Source organism: Anomaloglossus baeobatrachus, chromosome 6, assembly GCF_048569485.1.
Source record: "Anomaloglossus baeobatrachus isolate aAnoBae1 chromosome 6, aAnoBae1.hap1, whole genome shotgun sequence".
Taxonomy (NCBI): Eukaryota; Metazoa; Chordata; class Amphibia; order Anura; family Aromobatidae; genus Anomaloglossus; species Anomaloglossus baeobatrachus.
In genome coordinates this window covers 258,271,003-258,295,569 of record NC_134358.1, presented here as the reverse complement: position 1 = coordinate 258,295,569, position 24,567 = coordinate 258,271,003, and the positions used below count along the sequence as shown (strand labels likewise).

At 44.4% G+C, this 24,567-nt stretch overlaps 1 protein-coding gene across 1 annotated transcript in view; it reads left to right on the top strand.

Annotated features, from left to right (window-relative positions):
- Window positions 1-2,406: 2,406 nt before the first annotated feature.
- The window catches only part of LOC142243179 (serpin B6-like), a 36,586-nt gene continuing 14,425 nt past the window's right edge, over window positions 2,407-24,567 (top strand). The window contains exons 1-7 of the mRNA XM_075314819.1: window positions 2,407-2,481; window positions 2,657-2,840; window positions 6,089-6,136; window positions 11,183-11,320; window positions 20,013-20,130; window positions 21,522-21,664; window positions 23,507-23,674. Of these exons, the coding sequence (XP_075170934.1) occupies window positions 2,676-2,840; window positions 6,089-6,136; window positions 11,183-11,320; window positions 20,013-20,130; window positions 21,522-21,664; window positions 23,507-23,674 (780 nt within the window). The 5' untranslated portion in view covers window positions 2,407-2,481; window positions 2,657-2,675. The remainder of the gene's footprint in view (window positions 2,482-2,656; window positions 2,841-6,088; window positions 6,137-11,182; window positions 11,321-20,012; window positions 20,131-21,521; window positions 21,665-23,506; window positions 23,675-24,567) is intronic.

The window sequence follows — 24,567 nt, the reverse complement described above, 5'->3', positions numbered from 1 at the left end:
CACCACGTCATACCCAGCCACGCCGCTCACCATGCTACTATATCTTCTGAGGACCCTCTGCACGCACTGATGAAGGTCTTTTGACCGAAACATCTGCGCTTGTGCTGGTCCTACAAGTTCTTCACAATAAAAACAACGGTTCACATTGATCTTGGGTGCCAAGTTTCTACATCTACCCCTCTCCATTCTGAGACCCCCAACATACCAAGTCCTTATACTTTTCCCCATCGATTTTGTCCCTTGCATTATCCCTCCCTCTGTAAGCCCCCCCTAACCCCCCCATCTACAGAATTAGGCCCCCTACAGCAATATGCCCCCTAAACCCCCCTCCTACAGCAAAAGGCTCCCTAAACCCCCCTCCTACAGCAAAAGGCTCCCTAAACCCCCCCTTCTACAGCAAAGGGCCCCCTTAAACTCCCTCCTACAGCAACAGGCCCCCTAACCCCCCCAACAGCAACAGGCTCCATTAACCCCGCCCAACAGCAACAGGCTCCATTAACCCCGCCCAACAGCAACAGGCTCCATTAACCCCGCCCAACAGCAACAGGCTCCATTAACCCCGCCCAACAGCAACAGGCTCCATTAACCCTCCTCCTTCAGCAACAGGCTCCATTAACCCTCCTCCTTCAGCAACAGGCTCCATTAACCCTCCTCCTTCAGCAACAGGCTCCATTAACCATCCTCATTCAGCAACAGGCTCCATTAACTCCCCCTTCTACAGCAACAGGCTCCATTAACCCTCCTCCTTCAGCAACAGGCTCCATTAACCATCCTCCTTCAGCAACAGGCTCCATTAACTCCCCCTTCTACAGCAAAAGGCTGCCTAAACCTCCCCCTTTACAGCAATAGGCCCCCTTGACCACCATCTTCTTTAATAGGCCCCCTAACTCTAAGACTATACTAATAGCCCCTGCCCCCCTAAACACTGTTGAGTCATAGGCCCCCTAACCTCCAGACTACAATAATAGGCCTCCTAATCCCCAGTCTATAGCCTCTGCTGGCCCCTCCCCCACAATCCTCAGACTATAGCCTCTTCTGCCCCTCCCCCACAATCCTAACTTTATATCCTCTGCCTGCCTCACCTCTCCCCTTCTCCTCCCTTCACTTCACTAGGAACTCTGCGAGTGATTAATCACCTGCTCCTGTGCTGCTGCTGCCACCCTCCTCCTCATCCTCTTGCCGGAGCTGCAGCTCCTCCTCCGGTGTCCGTCATCCTCCTGCAGCTGGCTCCGGTGAGTGTGCTGTCCTCCGCGTCATCTACAGTTTTGGCCACCACAGTACGGAGCTGATTGGCGCGCCTCTGACTCCGGAAGTGCAGGGGGCGGCACTTCCGAGGTCAATCAGCTCCCTGTGCCCGCAGTCTATTTGTATGCGCGTTTTAAAGACACAGATACAGATAGATGGAGGTGCGCCTCTCACCCCCCCTCTGAAAACACAGCGGATTTAATAGACTGTCTAACGGAGGGGGAGGAGGATGTAAAAAAAAAATATTTTTTTTTGCAGCCAGAAGGTGCCGCCCCCCCCCCGCAATGCGGCGCCCCAGGCACCGGACCACGGGTGCCTAATGGTAAATACGGCCCTGCTTATTGGTACTTGTGGTTTGAGGGCAAGCGCAGGGCCCCACAGTGTCAGGGTCAGTGCAGGAGGCCCTGTTTCCCCCCCCACTTTGTGTTTCAGCTTCCATTATTCCCAGGAGTCCACTTGCTGGCTGTCTCTCCCCACACCCAGCATGACAATAATTCATGTTTCTGGGTATTATTTACACAATAATTAATAAAATGTGTTTTGTTTTTTTTCTTGACTATGTGCTTTATAAACTGTTTTTATCCATTCTCTGTTATGACTAGAGATGAGCGAACCTGTTTATGACTGGATGTACGTGGATGAATCACCGAACTGCCCAATCATTGAGTTCCAACAGGGTTCAGGTTAAGTCTGGGTCCTGAACTGAACTTCTAAACTCTAAAGTTTGACTACTCCTGCCGAACCCCAAATTCACTGAGTCCACTCATCTCTAGTTATGATGACTACTGCCCGAACTGGTCTGAAACGTGTAAACTCTATAGATATTTGAACTTCAGTTATGTGTTATGGCTGAAACTGAAAAGAAGCTAAAGTATTGAACGAATTTAGTCCTTCCTGGATACTGGAATCCACTTGTCTAGGAATGTTATGAGGTCCCTCTTTAACATTCCCTTTACAAGAATAGTCTCTTTCCCTAATCCAGCTTCTATTGTTTTTACAACAGTAACCAATTTCAGAGGTCTGTTGCCTCCCTCCTGTGCTCTTCTTTCATGATGATTCCTGTCTGTTGGCACACATATACCATTTGTTAAAATGTTACAGTACATGTTGAGGCAGAGATAAAAAATATTCAGGAAGGATTTGTTACTTAATTTGATGAAGAAATAATTCCTTTTACACTGGTGTAGCAGCAAACCGCAACGGTCTTCACTGAAGAACCTGCGTTGTTATATAAAGGTAGCCATATGATTGTACTAGGAGCGTCTGAAGTTTAAATTGTATGTAAATATTTTGCGCTTACTTAGCGTTTCAATTCAGTACTGCACAGTATGACAATATCATGTTTTTATTGCATACTAACATATTTGCAGTAAAATATACAATCATTAATACTTAATATTTTGTCTTTAAGGTCTGCTACGAAGAGTACAATGGAGGCATTGGTCACTTCATATAATACATTTGCTGTGAACGTGTTCAAGAAACTGAATGAACATACCGACAAAAACATCTTTTTTTCTCCTATGAGCATTGCATCTGCCCTAACCATGCTTTTTTCTGGTACTAATGGCAATACTGAATTTCAGATGGCAAATGTGAGTATTATTATTACTATTATTATTGCAAATTGAAAGATATTTTAATTATAAAAACAAAAAAAGCTGTTCTTGCATCACATACACTTTATTAGATGAACACATAAATAATAACCATTTTAAATATTACATGTCATAAAAAAATAAAGATGTAGCAATCATCCTTTTTTTTTGCTTTCATATTTGGAGATAGGTGTCAGCATATTGCTAATGTTATATCTGGGCAGAAATCAGGCTAAGTGGAAGGCATGCAGTACTAGTGAGAAGACATAGGGAGGGATATCTCATTGCACTGGTGTACCGGCTGAGTTTTTGAGCTTGATGGTGTTTTCTTGTCTGTCTTGCATCTTTTTGGGCATTTTTGCATTGGATTTCCTGTTTCTAAACAGAAGTTTCCTGGAGTGCTTAAAAAAAAAGCTAAAATAGACTGGACATATGCACAGCAAAGGTTAAAGTGAATGTTCTCTCTTAAATGTCAATATTTTTTAGTCTAAATAGATCTAATATTCTTGGATATTTTATTTAATAACCCCTTAAAGACACAGCTAATTTTCCTTTTTTGTGCCTTCCCTTTTTCCTCCCTATGTTATTATTTTCACCAACACGTACATATGAGAACCTATTTTTGTGTGACGTGTTGTATTTTTTAATTGTCATTTATTTTACCATTTAGCGTAAGAGAAAATGTCAAATTCCAACTGGGGTGAAATAGTGGACAAAATACAATTCCACCATTGTTGTTTGGGGTTTATTTTTACATTATCTTACATTAACTGTGCAATTAAAATGACCTGATATGATTCTCGAGGTTAGGTCAATTATGGTAATATCTATACTAATTTTGTGGCTTTAAAAAATTCTGAATTTTCTAAAGCTTACATCTTGCTGCCAGCCTCAACTTGGTATATATTATGGCCGAAAATGATGCAGTACAGAGTACACTGGCTCCATCTGCATCATTATAGTCAATGGCCCTGTCTGTGTGACACGGCCACTAGGGTCGTGGGGGGGCACTCGGAATCAGGCCGGTTTCTGCCTGGAAGGTCACAGCGGCACTGCCCGACTCCGTGACCCTGGCGGTGTCATTTTAAATGACGAGGGGTAGTGAGGGGAATATTTACAGGGTATAATGAATCGTGACACCACCTGTGGTATTCGGTCAGGTATGGCCGACGCTGCTGGACTGGATCGCTGGGGCAGATGGTGACGCAGCAATGATAGAACAGCTCTCCACAGGTGGAGCTAGCCCCAGGGCAGCTGTAGGCAGTTGTTAGCTAATGAACTGTTGTGAATTGTGCGGGGCTGGCGGCACAGACAATGAATCCAGGGCACAGCGGGATGCAGTATTTTAGTCACAGTTGTCAGTTCCAGATCATCACAGCCGGACGGTCAAATGCTGCCCTTGGAGTGCTGAGTCCTGTGATGACGGGATCCAGTCGATCCCCAGGTAATTCGGAGGCTCATAACCAGGGTCCCTTTCTGTGTCCCTGTCCTGGTTGTCTTCCTGCGCTGGCTTCGCCCTCCTGCCCTGCACCTCACACACAGTGCCCTGAGCCGGTGTCCACAGGTCTTTCTTGGGAGGCTTTCCTACCCTCTCCCTTGGCCTTCTGTGTTCACCTTTTCAGCAGATTCATGTGTGGCTGTGGCTTCGGCGCATGAAGATGCCTCAATCTCGGGTTTGCTAGCTGAGCCTGGTTGTTCTCCACTAGTGTAGGGCCGGTCCCCCTTTGTGGCCTAGTCCCTCCACACCGGTGCATCGGCTGTGAATGCGAGCCCGCGGATGGATCTCTCACTGCCCGTGACTCTGGGACCCCTTCTTCCTTTCTTTCTTTCTGATCTTCCTCCTTGTCCTAGGATGAACTTATCTGGCTCCAGTCCTTAGTACCTTGTCCCTCCACTGGTTCCTTGTTCTCTCTCTCTCCCTTGTTTTGCCTAGTTTCACTTTCTACCACTCAGTTCTATCATGTTCCACCTACTACTAACCCCACCTCCAGACTGGCTCCGGGACTGTGCTCTCCCTAAGGAGCAATCTCTCTCTAACCCTGGTCTGAAGTGGTGTAGCTGTACTAAGAGTGTATGAACAACAGCCTGTGCCCTCCTCCTTACCAGGAAATGGGGTATCACACCTCTGGCTGAGGTGCAGTACCTCTGTGGCTACTGGACCCTCAGGGGCACCACATGCACATGTGTGAATGCCATTTTCTGGGGGTTCAGCTGTAAGCCCCGACTGAGCCACTGAGCATTGGGCAAATGTGATGTGACCCTTCCTTATATGTGCACACATTTTGGCTACAAAACTTGGAATAAGACCTTATACTTGTCACGGAGTGACTTAGGTGAACCCAGGGGAGCTTCTACTAGCCCTAAAGCTGAAGTCCCTGCGCTCACCCTAACCCTGGAGGTACCCTCAATGGTAGGGAGGTCTAGGTCATCACCCTAGGCCCTATCTTCTGTCCTCATCCCTGATATTATGACCCCCCCCCTCCATAACCCACCACCTGGGGGAAAGGGCAAGAACAGTCATAAACACCCCACCAATGAATATGGACAGACCGGGCAACAACAACAAAACTTACTCATACACAAAGGAGCCATAAAAAGTGCACAAAGGAGAGAAAACATAAAAGGGGAATAAACAGACTATTGGGGAACTTCAAAACCAGAACAAACACACCTGAGAATGCTGCAGCGAACTCCAATGCTGCAGCCAACAGAACAACTGAGAGAGTAAATAACAGATCCTTCCACCTCCTGGCTTAGCTTCCAAATGATAGGAAATAGCCAACACCCTCTGGAGGGCGTATAGGGTATTTATAGAACCTGGTGTGGTCTCCACCAGAAACACCTGACCAGAAGTCAGGAGCTCCTGGAATTATCCATATCCTCCCCAAAAGAAAGGGAATTCATTTAATCTGCAGAGTCCCACAAGACAATGTGAGACTCAGACTCAGAACATCTCACAAAACTCCGCAACAGGGGAAAGTCTGTGACGATACATGTGAACGAACCTAAAATATGAAAAGGTGTTCCTTGCTGTTTGGCATATCTTTCCTGGGGATGATGTTACACTATTAAAGGATTTCATGTAAATAGATGGTCTATGAAAATGTAAGATTCTGAATATTTCAAGTAAATGGATCTGCTTACCATATGTCATAATGTAAAACTTAGGATGAGATGCTTCTTGTTTTCTTTGTTTTTTTTGCATTGCTAATATTTATTTCTTCTTCTCTCTGTTTATGTATTAGGTTTTAAACTTCAGAAAACCATCAGGAAATCAGATCTGTCCCTCACTGGTAAATCTAAACTGTGTGAAAATTGTGAATATTGAGTACAAACATTAATGCGTTACATCTACTATTATTTTGCTAATTATTTACACAATATCAGCCAAAATGTGTCATAAGTATAAACCAATCTCATGCTATCAAGCCCCAGTATGCAGTGACTCCTTTTGTTTTCATTTATTTCCTTTTTTTCCAAGAGGCATAACTTTTTCAATTTTTTTCAGGTACACATAGTTATGTGAGGGTTCCTTTTTGTAGGAAAAGTTGTTGTTTTTTTTTGTTTTTTTTTTGGTTTTTTTACGACACCTCTCAATGTATTGAAAAATGTGAAAAGAAATTTATGTGCAGTGAAAATGGCAAAAAAACGCAATTGTTTTTGTTTTAGGTTTGTTATCATAGCATTCATTGTACTGTACAAAATGGCCTGACAATACGACTCTTCAGGTCAGTATGATTACAGAGATACCAAACCTGTACAGTTATTTTTATTTAGATAGTGAAAAAATTATTGTGCTGCCATTGTTTGACAATTAGTAAAGTTTTCATTTTTGAGCAGATGGGGCTGCATCAAGGCTTTTTTTTTTGTGGTGAGCTCATTGGTTTATGCATATAACTTTGGGGTAGATAGAATGTCTTGAAGGCTTTTATTTCATTATTTTATTTTATTTTTTTTGCAATTTTGGTGTTTCGATTTTTTTATTTTATAGCAGAGCTGGGCAAAGAGTGGCCCACGAGTCACATCTGGCCTTCTGTCTGTACCACTTTCAGCCCCTGAACCGAGACAGCCGAACATCTGAAAACATTGGTTCATGGGCAACACCATGCACTCCCCCACTGCCTGTCCATCATCGCAACCCATTTCCTGATGTCACCTCTACCTGACCTGCATCTTCAGGATACAGACAGCGATGAATATATTTGTGGAAGACAGAGCCACCAGATCCTTCTTCCCCCAATCAGCGTGTGAGACAGCAGACACCACAATGTCACATCGTGTGTTCTGTACAGAAAATCAGTGCCCCGGAGACTGGATCACTGGGAAATGGGAGCAAGATGAGTGTGCGGGTTTTGGTTGTTTTTTTTTTGTTTGTTTGTTTTTTTTCCATGCGTATGGTATGTGTCTATGTATATAGGCAGCTGTGTGGGGCTCAAACTGTATATAGGGGGCCTATTTGATGGCTCACACTGTATTTAGGAGGCTATATGGGGGCTCATACTGTCTATAGAAGGCTATATGGGTGCTCATACTATATATAGGCGGCTGAGGGGGGCTCATACTTTTTACAGGGGGCTATGTACTGTATATAGGAGGCTATGTAGGGCTCATACTATATTTAGAAAGCTATGTGGGGACTCACAATGTATTCCAGAAGCTATGTGTGGGGCTCAGTGTATATAAGGGGCTATATGGGTGCTCATACTGTATATAGGAGGAAAACAGAGAAGATCCAGCACTCGTGTTCAATGTATATAAAACTTAACTTTTATTTATATTCCATTAAAAATCCGATGTCAATCACATCCAGAATATAAAATCCCCATGAAAGATGAGATGTGGTGATGGTACACGTTTCGAGCTGACACGCTCTTAATCTCAATCCATGTGGATTTGAAAACCAAGTGCACATTTAAAAGCAAACACGGGGCAGGGAAAAAGGTAAAACAGGATATGACATCATAAAAAGAAAAAAGAAATAAAGTCAGATTTATGTGTAAATAAATACAATCAATATATGTTAGAGCATAGCCAATGTACATGGAAAGACACACTGTGTGTATTTCCATGTACAATGGCTATGCTCTAACATATATTGATTGTATTTATTTACACATAAATCTGACTTTATTTCTTTTTTCTTTTTATGATGTCATATCCTGTTTTACCTTTTTCCCTCCCCTGTGTTTTCTTTTAAATGTGCACTTGGTTTTCAAATCCACATGGATTGAGATTAAGAGCGTGTCAGCTCGAAACGCGTACCATCACCGCATCTCATCTTTCATGGGGATTTTATATTCTGGATGTGATTGACATCGGATTTTTAATGGAATATAAATAAAAGTCAAGTTTTATATACATTGAACACGCGTGCTGGATCTTCTCTGTTTTCCTGGAATTTTTGGCCGGGCCGACCATCTCCAAGCATTTGTTCTCTATTGGAGTCTGTAAGACCTGGGTGAGCTGATTCTTTGTTTCTTGTTCTTTACTTGTATATAGGAGGCTATGTGGAGTCTGAAACTGTATATAGGTAATATTGCGGGTGCTCATACTATACCCAGTGGGGCTATGTGGGGGCTCATACTGTATATAGAAGAGCTATATGGTGGCTCATACTGTATTTAGGGGTCTGTGTGAGGCACTGTATATAGGGGCTATTTGTGAGCTCATACTGTATATAAAGGGAAGTCAAGATACTTAATTCTGCTTAACCCTGTCACGCCATGGCCACTTCAATTTTTTCATTTTTTTTCTCCCCTTGTTCCAAGACCCATAACTTTTTTTTTGTCAATAAAGCTGTAAAAGGGCTAGTTTTTGCTGGATGAGTTTCACTTTTGAATGACCCCATTAATTCTACCTCATAGTGTACTGGAAAATGTGAAAAACAATTTCAAGTGCCTTAAAATTTCAAAATATGATTCTCCAGATCAATACAAGTATGCACATATCAAATGTGTATATTTTTATATTTTGTTTTTTTTTATTTTTTTTATTACGGTAAATTGTAAAAAAAAATTCCAACATGTGTAAAAAAAAAAAAAAGCCAGTGTCGCAATTTTCCAAGAACCATACCATTTTCATTCTTCGAGATATGGGGCTATGTGAGGGCTCATTTTTTCTGCCCTGAGCTGATATTTTTATTGATACTATTTGTAGGTAGATGAAATGTTTTGATTGCCTTTTGTTGCAATGTTGTGGCAGAAAAAAAGGGATTCTGGAGTTTTCATTTTTTTCTTGTTACCCTATTTCATATGTCGTAAAGGGCTTAATTATTAAGTTATAATAATTGTAATTTATGTGTTAAGCGGAATCTGTCAGCAGGTATTTGCTATGTAAGCTGAGGCCAGCATGCTATAGGGGTTTAAAAAAACAAAAATTAACCATGATTCTCTTGTTGAACTCTAAGCTGTGGTTTTCTTAAACTAAAGGCTTTATTACCTGGTGATTATCATTACTAGGTCTAGCTGGCATTTGCAGAGCAGTCGGGCATGCCCCCTGCTGTGATTGACATCTCACTGTCAATGTACTATCTCTAGTGAGAGCCTGGAGTGGGCGGGCGAGGAAGGTCTCTAGACTCTGCGACATAACTGAAGCTAAAAATTCAGATTGTGTCAGAACAGCTGCAGCCAGTAATCTAAGTGATACATCGTTGGATTCAGGATCTCTTTGCCTACTTCATGCTGCTCTCAGATGAGGTAGCAAAAACCTGCTGACTGATTCCTTTTAATAGTAATATTGAGTAGAATTAATTTCAGTCTATTGGTTCGGACCTCCACAACAGTTACGATCTCTCATATTGCTCTTTGGGAAAATTAATTACCCGCCCATTCTTTATAGCATTTACTGACAGGATTGATTAATTTTAAAAACTTTAATAGATCTGATTTTTAATTTTTTTTAATTTATTTTTAGTGAATTTTAACATTTACAACAATCATCTTTTATATATGTGCTTTAATAACTGCGCCCATTGCTGCACTTCACAAACAAATATGGGATACCTCTATAGTGAGGCCAACTTCATACTTTGGGGAGCCTTTATGTGCCGCCCCCATGCCAGCAGCCGGCGCTGCTTGGGTCCGAGCCTTCTGGGGTGGTGGCTGGAGGGTCTTGTGGACACCCCAAATAAATGAGGGGGATGTAGATGTACGGGCTAGGCCGTATTAAGTTCGTGACGCCACCCACGGTGTGTGGTGAGTTGGGACACCACTGCTGCTGTTATGGGGCACCCGGTGGGAGGTGTAATGGCAGCTGAATGTTAACCCCTCCGTGGGTATGGATGGTTGCCCCGGGACCCCCTTGGCTCTGGTGCAGGGTATAGCGACGGCAGGGGAATGCTTGTTTACTCACAGTCAATAAATCACACAAGTCTCTGGTAAACCAAGGTGCTGGTGGCCAGTGCTGCGGCTGGTTGCATTCGGGTCCCCCACCCAGGCTGGTGGTCTCTATCCTTTTCCTCTGCACTGACTTTGTGTATGGTGGACTGCCTGGTCTGGAACTCAAGAGTCCGCCCCCGGCTGGATGTGGCCTGAGGAGCTGTGCCAGCAGACACTGGTCCGTGGGATCTGTGGACCATGGCGGGGACCTCTTATCCCTATTGGTGGGCTGTTGTCTTCTATGAGGGACTTTGGGTGGGACAGGACCTCTAGTCCTGGCCTCAATCGGTTAATTAACCAGGCCGCTTGTTTCCGGTTCTGGATTCAGGGTCCGAGTATTCCCCTTTGTGCTCCAGTTTCCGGGTCGGTACCGGCGGGCTACAACCCTGTCCCGGTCCACCTCGGTTCTGCCGAGCCGTCTTCCCGTCTCCTGCTGACGGAGATCACCGTCTGCCTTCTAGCCAAGGTACCAGCGCTCCTACCCTGACACCGTTCAACTTGAACATTTCCTGCTGGAGCTACGCTTAGCTCCAGCCCACACTCCTCTCCAAACTGAACTCAAAACTAAAACTGCTTGTTTTCCTGCCCCAGGCTGTCTAGACCCCTGGGTGGGCGTGTCCCAACCACCTGGTCACGCCCACTGGTGTGTCTATCTTTCCCTAAGGGGGGGTGACTAGGGTTTCAGGCCGGCTGTGTGTTTCCTAAGTGGGGGATGGTGTTATGCAGGGGCCTATTTGTGACTACCTGGTTTTGCCAGGACGTCACATTTATCTACACAAAATAAAATTGCTGTTTTGCAGTAAGAAAAAGGTTTGTTTTTTTTTTATCAGAAAAGCATAGAAGAATGAATCTAAAAGTACACCATTTTCTATAACAGTGTCTTCATTTTCACATGAATCTTTGGAAATATATAGCAGTGCATTGTGTAATTATAAATACTGTAATTAAAAATGCTCTCAACAGGCTTCCGATGTTATTCAAATACAAAACATCCCCCAAGTTTTTGAGGAATTTTATTCAAGCATCAATCAGGCCTCTAACGTCTATACTATGAAAATGGCTAACAGGCTATTCAGTGAAAAGAGTTTCCAAATCATTCCGGTAAGTTAATGCCTATGTGATCTATGTCACATGCATATAAAAGTGTATTTATTATGTGAAAGGGGCATTTAAAGGGAAAGGGAATCTGTCTCCAGGATTTCACCACAAACTATTTGTATGTGTATGTTCATCTTTTAAAAGGAATCTGTTAGCAGGTTTTTGCTATGTAATCTGAGAACAACATGATTTAGAGGTTAAAACACTAAGTTTAGCGGCATCATTTATATTGAAGGGCAGACTTGCAGATCGGAGGGTCCAACCGGGTTAAAAAAAACAGTTTGGGCCTGGAATTGATCTTGCATATCTGGCCAGATGCCGGTCCCCATATAAGTCTATGGGGACAAGAATCTGGAACTTTAAAATGGTGGAAGGGATAGGGGGATTGGCGCAGGCGTCAAGTCTCCGTGCAGCACTAACAGTACTTCTGGGGATGCTCATTATGCTTCATACATATTCCCTGCTTCACATGCCAATTGGCAGTCGCCACGTCTCTGATTGGTTGCAGTCAGATGCGCCCCCACTCTGTATGTGTGTCTCGATTGCTGTACAATAAATAAAAAAAATTGGAGTGGGGACCCCCAAATTATGATACCCAGCACAGATAAAACATACGTCTAGAGCAGGGGTCTCAAACACGCGGCCCGCATGCGGCCCTTCAGGTGGCTTCTTGCGGCCCGCAGGCCCGTGGACCTGGTAAAGATGGCGACCGGTGCAGGGGCCGCAGCTGCCAGTTATTTATTTCAGCCTACAGTTTTGTCTTTGCCTCGCACAGTGAAGTTCTCACTGCAGAACGCAATAACAGCCGCCTGCCAATCAGAGGCAAGCACCTGCTGCATATGACCTCAGATGATTGCCTGTGATTGGCCAGTGGCTGTTGTGCAGTGAGAACTGCTTTGCACGCGCCGGCCGAAAGTTCAGCGATGACAGCAGCTGTGATCATTACCGGGTCCACATGCCTGCGTGCTGCTGACAGCAGGTGAGAAGAATGTTTTTGTGTGTGTGGGGTTCTGTGTTGCTGGCTGAGGCTGCAGTGTGTGTGTGGCATGCCGTGTGTGTGTGGTTCTGTTGCTGGCTGAGGCTGCACTGTGTGTGTGTGTGTGTGTGTGTGTGTGGGTGTGGTAGCTGAGGCTTCACCGAGTCCACGTGCCTGCATGCCGCTGACAGCAGGTGAGAAGAATGTTTTCGCGCGTGTGTGTGTTGAGTGTGTTTCTGTTGCTGGCTGAGGCTGCACAGGGTGTGTGTGTGTGTGTGTGTGAGCTGAGGCTGCACAGGGTGTGTGTGTGGTGTGTGTGTGGTGTGTGTGTGTGTGTTAGCTGAGGCTGCACAGGGTGGGGGTGGTGGTGTTAGCTGAGGCTGCACAGGGTGGGGGTGGTGGTGTTAGCTGAGGCTGCACAGGGTGGGGGTGGTGGTGTTAGCTGAGGCTGCACAGGGTGGGGGTGGTGGTGTTAGCTGAGGCTGCACAGGGTGGGGGGTGGTGGTGTTAGCTGAGGCTGCACAGGGTGGGGGGTGGTGGTGTTAGCTGAGGCTGCACAGGGTGGGGGTGGTGGTGTTAGCTGAGGCTGCACAGGGTGGGGGGTGGTGGTGTTAGCTGAGGCTGCACAGGGTGGGGGGTGGTGGTGTTAGCTGAGGCTGCACAGGGTGGGGGGGTGGTGGTGTTAGCTGAGGCTGCACAGGGTGTGTGTGTGGTGTGTGTGTGTGTGTGTTAGCTGAGGCTGCACAGGGTGGGGGTGGTGGTGTTAGCTGAGGCTGCACAGGGTGGGGGTGGTGGTGTTAGCTGAGGCTGCACAGGGTGGGGGTGGTGGTGTTAGCTGAGGCTGCACAGGGTGGGGGGTGGTGGTGTTAGCTGAGGCTGCACAGGGTGGGGGGGTGGTGGTGTTAGCTGAGGCTGCCCAGGGTGGGGGGGGGGGTTAGCTGAGGCTGCACAGGGTGGGGGGGTGGTGGTGTTAGCTGAGGCTGCACAGGGTGGGGGGGGGTGGTGTTAGCTGAGGCTGCACAGGGTGGGGAGGGTGGTGGTGTTAGCTGAGGCTGCACAGGGTGGGGGGGGGGTGGTGGTGTTAGCTGAGGCTGCACAGGGTGGGGGGGGGGTGGTGGTGTTAGCTGAGGCTGTACAGGGTGGGGGGGGGGTGGTGGTGTTAGCTGAGGCTGCACAGGGTGGGGGTGGTGGTGGTGTTAGCTGAGGCTGCACAGGGTGGGGGGGGTGGTGGTGTTAGCTGAGGCTGCACAGGGTGGGGGGGGTGGTGTTAGCTGAGGCTGCACAGGGTGGGGGGGGTGGTGGTGTTAGCTGAGGCTGCACAGGGTGGGGGGGTGGTGGTGTTAGCTGAGGCTGCACAGGGTGGGGGGGGTGGTGGTGTTAGCTGAGGCTGCACAGGGTGGGGGTGGTGGTGGTGTTAGCTGAGGCTGCACAGGGTGGGGGTGGTGGTGTTAGCTGAGGCTGCACCGGGTGGGGGTGGTGGTGTTAGCTGAGGCTGCACAGGGTGGGGGGGTGGTGGTGTTAGCTGAGGCTGCACAGGGTGGGGGTGGTGGTGGTGTTAGCTGAGGCTGCACAGGGTGAGGGTGGTGGTGTTAGCTGAGGCTGCACAGGGTGGGGGTGGTGGTGGTGTTAGCTGAGGCTGCACAGGGTGGGGGTGGTGGTGGTGTTAGCTGAGGCTGCACAGGGTGGGGGTGGTGGTGGTGTTAGCTGAGGCTGCACAGGGTGGGGGTGGTGGTGGTGATAGCTGAGGCTGCACAGGGTGGGGGTGGTGGTGGTGTTAGCTGAGGCTGCACAGGGTGGGGGTGGTGGTGGTTTTAGCTGAGGCTGCACAGGGTGGGGGTGGTGGTGGTGTTAGCTGAGGCTGCACAGGGTGGGGTGTGTGTGTGTGTGTGTGTGTGTGTGTGTTAGCTGAGGCTGGGGCACATTGCTACAAAGGGACAAGGATGCGCACATTTTTACAGAATGGGAAACAAGATGGGGCACATTACTACAAGATGTTGGCCAAAATTACTATGCGGTGGTTATTGTAAAACTGTATTACTTACAAAAAGGGGAAAAAATGTAAAAAAAAAAGTGTGCATGTATGTAGAGATATATATATATATATATATACTACACATTTGTTATAATGGACAATGAAAAATGTTCAAAAACAGTGATTCAAGGGTGTATAGAAAGAAAAAATGGTACCACTACCAATGTCACTTTGTCCTGAAAGGAATGCGGCCCCTCAAATTATTTTTTTCCTGTGTGCGGCCCATACACCCAACCGAGTTTGAGACCCCTGGTCTAGAGGCTGCAGCCGCCAGCCATGTGCTTATCTTAGTAGCTGCAGTTGCTCTCCCTTTAGTGATGAGTGAGTGTGAGTGTGTGTATGTATGTGTGGGTGTGTGAGTATGTGTGAGTGTGTGTATGTATGTGTGTGTGTGTGTGTGTGTGTGTGTCAATCGGTTAATAGTCTGGACACACTTGTTCATGCAATAGTTTTCCTTGTACTTATTGTAATGTGCATATTGTAGATTTCGACTGAATGCAACAAAACCACAAAATAATACACACAGAAAAAAGGATTAAAAAAAAGTGTGAAACTAACTAGATTGTGAAGTCTAAGGTTTAAGTCTAAGTACAGCATTTTCACTCTGATAATAGCCTTACTTTCTTGGCATTCTCTTGCACAGCTTAATCAAGTAGTCACCTGGAATTGCTTTTAAAGGAAAAGGTGTGCCTCATGCAACTAAATAGAAACAACAGTTGATCATTACGTTAAAAAGAAAATTGCAAATACCTTGAATGTACAGTATATTTAAATCTAGCCATGAAAACCATTATCACTATGATAAATCTAGCTCTAATGATAACCGCCCAGAAAAAAAAACAAGAATTACCTTTATTGCGAAGCACCCCACAGGGCAGGGGTTTCTTTACTCGTCACTGGGCCGGTGATGAAGAGAGGTCTTGGGGATGTCATGGAGGCCTGGCCCATGTTTGTGGCCCCGAGGTGTCCACGAAGGGATGTAGGGGAAGATGGTGGGGATGTTGGGAGTAGTTGTCTCGTGGCGCCACTTGTGGTGTGCAGCCAGGGATTAGCCGCCGCTGCAGGTGCTGTCCTCTGGGGCGGATGGTAACGCAGCTCGGATGATTCAGCTCCTCACAGGTAGAGTTAGGCCCCAGGGAGGATGATGAGGGGGTAGTAGTGGCCGGAGCGTGGGGCGACGGTGACGACAATAATGAGCTGACACAGTGGATGCGGTTCAAGGTCTTTTACTCACTGTTAAGTCATTACCCTTGGAGTGCCAGTTTCCGCTGTGATGGGCCCCAGCCGATCCCGTATGATTCAGAGGCCACCATCGGTGTTGTGAAGCTGTGAGACCTTCCTTCCTTGCGCTCTGTCATGTGAATCCCCATGGTGTGAAGCTACTTAGAGACCCCAGTGTCCTTGGGTTCAGTTCCTGTCCCGTCTGCAGGCAGCGCGAATCAAATATGGGCACGACCGTGGTCTTGACTCCTGACTCTATATGCTGGGACCGTTGTGGTGGGCAATGGGACATGAAATCCCCCTTCCAGGCAGATTCTTATGGTGCAACGTGGAGTGTACACCACCCTAGGGCTCTGCACCCTGACTATGCCAGTTCCGAAGGGGCTCTTAGGCTCACCCCTCAGCTACCGTGTTGCTCCTTTGTCTCACTAGCTCCACCGGTCATCTCCTGCTCCTTCCAGTTGGGCCGTTCCTAACTGAGGAAGCACTCTCCTCAGTGGCCGTGTTCTTTTGTGTCCCAGACTATTCTGAGGTAAAAGTCTGTGTGTTCTCTAACTTCCCTCATGCTGCCCCCACCTTCCTGATGACTCACTAGTGCTGGGGAAGTCCCGTTGCTATGGTGACCATCTCTAGCCCAGTTCCAGTGGGAAAGCTCCTAAGCTGTGTGTGTGTGTTGTGTAAGTGAACACCAGTGATTAACCTCTTCCTTACCCGTAAGAGTACTGCACCTTAAGTGAGATGGAATACCCTGTGGTGACTGAAGTGTCAGGGGTGCCACAATTGCAGAAGATAAGTTCATGAGAGTAGAGATGAGTGAACCTGTTCGATAAAGGCTTGCCAAACTCAGGTTCAGTACGAGCCTGAACTTCTTTGTTCGGGCTCAGCAAACATGAGCATTACATTTAAAACTCGGCGTTCACGTTTCCAAAAACACATTTGGAATCCGGCATAAAGGGGTAGGAGTAAGCGCTTCATACTCACTGATCACCGAGGCAGCTGTCACACTGCTCCCGTGAGGCTGTACGCTGCTCTCGCGGCCTCTACTTCACTTCCTGGGCCGCTCATCACATATGCATTGCTTTCCCCACTTACCGGCCGGCCTGGTGTCTGTGACTGGCTGCAGTTAGACGTGACAGCATCTGCCTGCAACTACTCACAGACCCTTTTATTATATACATAATATATAGGTCCATAATAATGTTTAGTTTGTTGACCAGATCCCTAGTTCCATAAATTACTTATAATTGACCTGTAGTCATACATTTTTTTTCTTTCAATTATTCAAGTTAAACAAAATATAATTTTAATATTTCTTTTTATTCATCAATTTATTTTTTCTTTTTTCAAGTGTCACTCAGTGCAAAAGGTGTAAAGTTTAAAATAAGATATGTTAAAAACAATTCAAGGAAACACCAACACAGGGCAGTGTGGTCCACAAACAGTTGTTATATGAAACAATTAGCAGCTACAAAAAATGTCTATACAGCATTAGACATTCAGCATTAAAATAATGTCTGACATCAAATAAAGAGTCTTTCTATATTAAAATACTTAGCGTAGTGCATTATATATGACCATGTCCATACAGCAATAGACATTGAGCTTTACAATAATGGCTGATATCAGATCAAAAGTTTTTCATATATTAAAGTGCTTAGCATAGTGCATTGTATATGACAGACATGATCATTCATGTAATTAACTATATATATATATATATATATATATATATATATATATATATATGTCCAACAATGTAGACCAGCTCAATCCTGTGAATCACCTGGAACCTCAGCTGACCTGGTTAACTCCGTTGTGCCCGGATCAGGACGTAGGGGTCCATCCATACAAATGTGAACAACAACAAGGCAGAGTCCAGCAATAACGTGAGCAATCCAGGATGCTATTAAAAAATGTTTCTTTCTTTTTATTCATAAATTCATTAAAATATAATGGTCCAAGCAATTCAGAACAGCATTATCGCAGGAAAATAGCGCAGATAGGACTACGCGTTTCAGCGGTAAAATCCGCCTTCTTCACGATTCTAGACGCGTAGTCCTATCTGTGCTATTTTCCTGCGATAATGCTGTTCTGAATTGCTTGGACCATTATATTTTAATGAATTTCTGAATAAAAAAGAAAAAAAAATTTTAACAGCATCCTGGATTGCTCACGTTATTGCTGGACTCTGCCTTGTTGTTGTTTTTATATATATATATATAGTACAACAAAACAATATTGCAGAGCTCACCAATACTTCCCAATGGTGGTTAGGGGTATGAAATGCAAGTAAATTACCCTGCAGCAGTCGTTAGTATAGGATGTGGAACACACTGCCCTGCACCTCGACGCGTTTCGCTAGAGCTTTTTCCTGGATGTGCACGTACGGTGTGGCCAGTGTCCTTAGTCAGTGTCCTCCAGTGTCAGTGTTTCATATAACAACTGTTTGTGGACCACACTGCCCTGTGTTGGTGTTTCCTTGAATTGTTTTTAACATATCTTATTTTAAACTTTACACCTTTTGCACTGCGTGACACTTGAAAAAAGAAAAAATAATACATTTATATATAAAAAGAAATATTAAAATTATATTTTGTTTAACTTGAATAATTGAAAGAAAAAAATGTATAACTACAGGTCAATTATAAGTAATACTCACAGACCCTGTCTGAGAGTCGGTATCATGGTATAAAAATAAATGTAACAATTGGCCTAGGGTCGGTGTTGCTTGTTAAGTGTTTTTCATTTGTTATATTTAGTCATGGCAATAACTGGGGTTGAGGTGCTGTACCCCCATGATTGCGCCGGGTCTCTGGCTGATGTTATAGCTGAGACCTGGCTCTTGTTGCTCGGAGCGGTGCCCGCACCGCTCACAGTAGTTTAAGCCCCTGACTGCTGCGATCAATGCAATTGCAGAATTCAGGAGGCAGGGAGAGGGATCGCTTACCTCTCCTTGGCAATCGGGTCCCTGTAATGCAATCACATGGCAACCTTGGGTCATCAGGTTACTGAGCTACGGAGAGTGTTAGTGCTGCGAGTGCAGCACTGACAGATATTATCAATTGCAGTGATCAAGCTTTGCAATGGATTATATCCGCAGGAAAAAAACGCAGAATGAATTGACATGTTTCTGCTTTTTTTCAGCACCAAACTCTGCAAGGAAAAAAGAAGCAGCATGTACACAGCAAGTCAGGATTCTCATAGACTTTGCTGGGATGCTTTTTTCCTTGCAGTATTGATTAAAATCTGCAAGAGAAAGAGCATGAAAATACGCGATAAAATGTATGTGCACACAGCCTTACAAAAACTCAAAACATTTAAATAAAAAAAAAAATTCTTCACTAAAAAATGTTTAATGAGGTTTTAACTTTTACTGTGTAAGTCCAAATTTTAGGTGTCTAAGCTAATAAAGAAATACATAGTAAGCAAAGCAGTAATAAATGGATTATTTGACTACAAATATGAACTACCTATATACAGTATGTCCACCCATATCCTTTCCACCACCATTAACTTGAGAACAGCGGCAGCTATAGGAATGGAAGTGGTGTCTAGGTATAGTAAAGTAGCCATGAGCTAGGCAATGAAACCACCAAAAGCACCACCTGGTATAAAACAACGGAGTTAGCATTTTTATCGCGAAAACAGAACGAGATAGAGAAAAAAGTGAATTACAAAATTGTAGGGTATCATCAATTCAATACGAATCGACCCCTTGCATACAGAAATGCTATATGAAACTTATGACCCCCCCCAAAACATTGAATGCTGGTCACGCATATTGCGCTCATTTTACTTTGATGCTCAAAGTGGCCACTGTCAGCTGCAATGCACATCTGGACTCTGGCCAGCATACTGTATCTTGCTGCATGTTGTGCAATATGGTAGGTGACATATTTGCACAAGTATCTGTGATAAGTCGTCATAGGTCCTTGCAATGTTGGTGGAGGGGTCGCATACACCTGCTGTTTGATGTGACCTCACAGGAAGATGTCCAATGGGGTCAGGTCAGGTGAGCGTGGAGGCCACTCCACGCAGCCACAATACCCAATGACTTGTAGGAAGGGCTCCATGAGGTATCGCATTACGTCCGCAGCCTTGTGAGTTTTACACGTTCTAATAATAGCATTTCTGTATGCAAGGTGTCGATTCGCATTAAATTGATGATGCCCCACAACTTTGTAATTCACTTTTTTTCTCTATCTTGTTCTGTTTTCGATATAAAAATGCTAACTCCGTTGTTTTCTACCAGGTGGAGCTTTAGGTGGTTTCATTTCGTAGTGCATGGCTACTTTACTATATCTAGACACCACTTCTATGCCTATAGCTGTCGCCGCTCTCAAGTTAATGGCGGTGGACAGGATCTGGGTGGACAAACTGTATTGTTCTGCTATATGATGCCTCAATGCTGCTAAAGATTTTCTGATCACCTAACTAAACCAAATCAAATGTATCTTTCTTTCTAGCAATATTCACAACTACTTAAAAAATCTTTCCATGCTAACATTGAACCCGTGGATTTCTCGCAAGCTGCAGAAAAGAGCAGAAAGTCAATTAATACATGGGTGGAAGAACAGACAAGTGGTGAGTATTACTGGGGTATATTCCGAAATAGCAAGCTTAGTCTATTTCTCTAGGAGCTGAGTTGCAGTTCTTGGCAATGAGAACTAACCCAGTGAATGGAGCTGTGCTGTTCCAGCTGAGTTCACTGGTTACTTCCATCCGCTGTTGCAGCAGATGAAAACAGTTTGTAGACTGTATCTGGGTGTCCGCCTGCAGAAGCGTATACGCCTGAAAATGGTGCAAAACAGGGCAGAAAGTGAATCCGTCTGCACCATTATAGTCAATGGTCCTGTCGGCACATGCGTCCGAAACCCGTTTTGTGAGGGGTTTGGACGAAATCTCCAATGGAACCAGTGAATGTAGGTTATAATGCTTGTGAAAGAGGCCTTAAGGTATGTAAATGTTACGTATTTGTTGGAAGATATTTCTGCATCTAAAATGTAAGTTTTGACAGAAAAAAATACATGAAAAACGGCGCATTTTTGAATTACGCTTTTGATGCATTTTTTCCTATTTTTTAGAATGAGTGAAAAATGCTGCAACATTTTGAAAGAATTGGCCTGCTTCAAATCTGCACAGAAAAATAAGCAACGCGCTTGAGATTTCAGAAATCTCATTCATTTTCCATGAAATGCATGATGCAAATATTGATAACCTAGCTATCGATATGTCAGTTTTAGTAATAGTTATTGGTCATTATATCACTCAATATTCTGCTGTAAAAAAAACTTTTTCTACATGATTCCTTGAAGATTAGCTATTAACCTCTTCCAACAAGTTAACCCATTTGGCTCAGATAGCGTACTGAGTAAAGGCCCCGTTACATGCTACGATTTATCTGACGATCTCGTTAGCGATGTGACACGCCCATGATCATATGAGATCGCTCATAGGTCATTTTGTAGCGGTCACACATACACATCTCACAAACGACGCAACATCGTTCAGCGATATATTGTTTGACCAAGGCGGTCGTGTGGATGTTGTTCGTCGTTGTCAGGGTGTCAAACGTAGCAATATGTCTGCTGCGTTCCAAACGACGAACAATATTTTGAAACTGAATGACTTGTCAACGATCAACGATTTTCAACCTATTTGCGATTGTTCGGAGTTACACGTAGGTGTCACACGCAACGACGTCGCCGACGACATATTGTCAGATAAATCGTAGTGTGTAACGGGGCCTTAAGAAGCCGTGTCTGTGACATTCATATGAGCTGATGAGTGATGACAAATTTACAAATGAAATATTAATTTATACTTTACTGATAAATCTTCCCAAGAAAATTTTTGCTATCCAAACCACAAACTGTATAATAATAAAATGAGAAGCATAGAAATATTATGTTAAGGTTAAGTGAAAACTACTTTTAATGCTATTTCCAATTTTTCTAATGCTTTTCCTCATTTAGATAAGATTAAAGACATCTTGCCACCAGACTCCATTAACTCACTAACAAAACTAGTCTTGGTAAATGCAATTTACTTTAAGGGAAATTGGGAGAAGAAATTTCCAGAAGAAAACACAGAACAAAAACCATTTAGACTTACCAAGGTGAGAATATGGTCTATAATTTTGATCACATCCTCAAGAGATTTTCCTGTTTGCAGCAGTGTGCTCTAACAAATCTAACAGATAATAGAAAAAAGTCTGTTTGCTTGGTATTATTATTAGTAATGGTTATTCTCATGTTATTAAAGTGCTTTAGTTAGTTAGGCAGCACAAATATAAGCACGTTTGCAATTGACTTGCTTTTTCTATCTGCTGTCAATCTCCCCCAATGAGAACTTTAATCTTACATAGTGTACAGCTGTTTTTTATAGAACTTGCCACAGCAGACTAGCCAAGTATGGATGATAGTTACATTCTAGGAGGGGAGTTAACTTTTAACATCCCAGCCACCTCTCTCCAGCCCATTCATTTTTATACAGATTTATCCACAGACATCCCTATCTCTCCCTCTCAGCTCCTGACATGTTTGTTTTATAAATCCTTCAAAATCACCAGCTGCTGCTGCTCCCAAAGTAGTTCTACTAATCACAAATCTTACTTTTCTGAGCTTTGTGCTTATTAAATAATCCTGTTCTCTATATGTAGATATTGTGATATTGCGTAAACTGAAAACAAACCACTGATAGCTGAATGTGTTAGGCTCGGTTCACACATAGCGACAGCGACAATGACGTCGCTGTTACGTCACCATTTTCTGTGACGTAACAGCGACCTTGTAAGTTGCTGTTATGATCGCTGCTTAGCTGTCAAACACAGCGACGCAGCAGAGATCATAACGTCGCTGCATGTGCAGAGAGCAGGGAGCCGCGCACACTGCTTAGCACTGGCTCCTTGCTCTCCTAGCTACAGTACACATCGAGTTAATTAACCCGATGTGTACTGCAGCTACATGTGCAGAGAGCAGGGAGCCGCGCACACTGCTTAGCGCTGGCTCCTTGCTCTCCTAGCTACAGTACACATCGGGTTAATTAACCCGATGTGTACTGCAGCTACATGTGCAGAGAGCAGGGAGCCGCGCACACTGCTTAGCGCTGGCTCCCTACACTCCTAGCTACAGTACACATCGGGTTAATTACACGATGTGTACTGCAGCTACATGTGCAGAGAGCAGGTGCCGGCACTGGCAACAAGAGCGGCGGAGGCTGGTAACGAAGGTAAATATCGGGTAACCAGGGAAAGGGCTTCCCTTGGTTACCCGATGTTTATCTTGGTTACAGCTTACCGCAGCTGCCAGATGACGGCTCCTGCTCCCTGCTCGCTTCATTTCGTCGCTCTCTCGCTGTCACACACAGCGATGTGTGCGTCACAGTGGGAGAGCGCCTTTGAAGAAAACGAACCAGGGCTGTGTGTAACGAGCAGCGATCTCAGGGGCCGGATCGCTGCTCAGTGTCACACACAGCGAGATCGCTAATGAGGTCACTGTTGCGTCACCAAAACCGTGACGTAGCAGCGATTTCGGTAGCGATCTCGCTATGTGTGAAGCACCCCTTACAACAGAACCTGTGCTGAGTGTTATAGTTCTACTAATAATATAGCTCTGCTACTTACTAGAATGGTCACTCAAGGAGGAGTGTCTGTTCGACCAGAAACTGGAAAGTAAGAATAGACTACATAGCTCTAAGCTGCTAGAGAAACAATTTGAGAATAACCCTTTATATAAGTGCCATGAAATGCTTTACTTTCTGTACAGTATAATTATAGGAATAGTGATAAGTCCACTAACAGTCAGCAACAGGAATGATCAATTAGTTGTTTGGAAATTTTCTCATTTTCAAGTAGGAGGACAATCCTATAAATGGCATGTCAGAAAAAAATATCTGATTTACAAAAAAAATTCTGTAAAATTTGATAAAGTTAAATAATAAAATGTGTCTTTTCACGCAGACTAAAACTAAACCAGTGCCAATGATGTTCCAGAAGAATAAATTCAACATATCTCACATTGAAGAAATGAACACAAAGGTGTTGGAACTCCCTTACGTTAATAATGAATTAAGCATGATAATATTACTGCCAGAAGATATTTTGGACGATTCTACTGGACTGAGGCAGGTGAGACAATGATATTTGGATGTTTCAAAATACAATGTATCAAGTTCAAAGACCGTGGGAAAAAACAGATTTATTTACTATTGATGCCAGGGACTGCCAGTACAGCAAGGAACTATGTTAGAAGATGAAAAATCTCTCTTCTCCCTCAGTTGATAGACCGAGGGCAGATTGACAGAAATCCTCATACCTAATGCACATGTTCCGGCGGCTCCATACAGTGGAGCAGTAAGTACTCTGTGAGACAATGTATGATGTGCGTTACGATGTCATGTTGTTGGGATAAACTGTCAGAATATGGTGTACAGCATAGCATTACACAATTTATTAGATTGAATTAATGCAGAGTTCATGAGAAGGAAAAAATATCTGTATGGAATTAGGGCAATTCAGAAATACAGTACAGCACCATAGATGTCTATATAGTGCAGATCGATATGGATGGCAATAGCAATTACAGTATGTTTCCTTTTTCTTTTCTTTATATATTTTTCCCCCATAAACATTGTGCAATTGAAAATTTGTATTTTATTATGTAAACTGTTATTTTTTACATTTTCAGTCCTAATATGGGAATTGAGAATGTGATCCTAAAGCCCGCTTTACACGCTGCAATATATCTTACAATGTGTCGGCGGGGTCACGTCGTAAGTGACGCACATCCGGCATTGTAAGGTACATTGCAGTGTGTGACAGGTATGTGTGATTGTGAGTGAACGTTAAAACGTTCATCGCATATGTGGCGCCCTGGACAAGCCAGGACGTCACAAGCACTACACCAACACACCCCACACTCCCGGTCAGGCACACCAAAGTCAGACAAAAATCCTTGTTGCCTCCCTCCAGGGGCTGATGTTCACACCAGGGGGTGGGCCAGACGTTTGGTCCCGCCCACC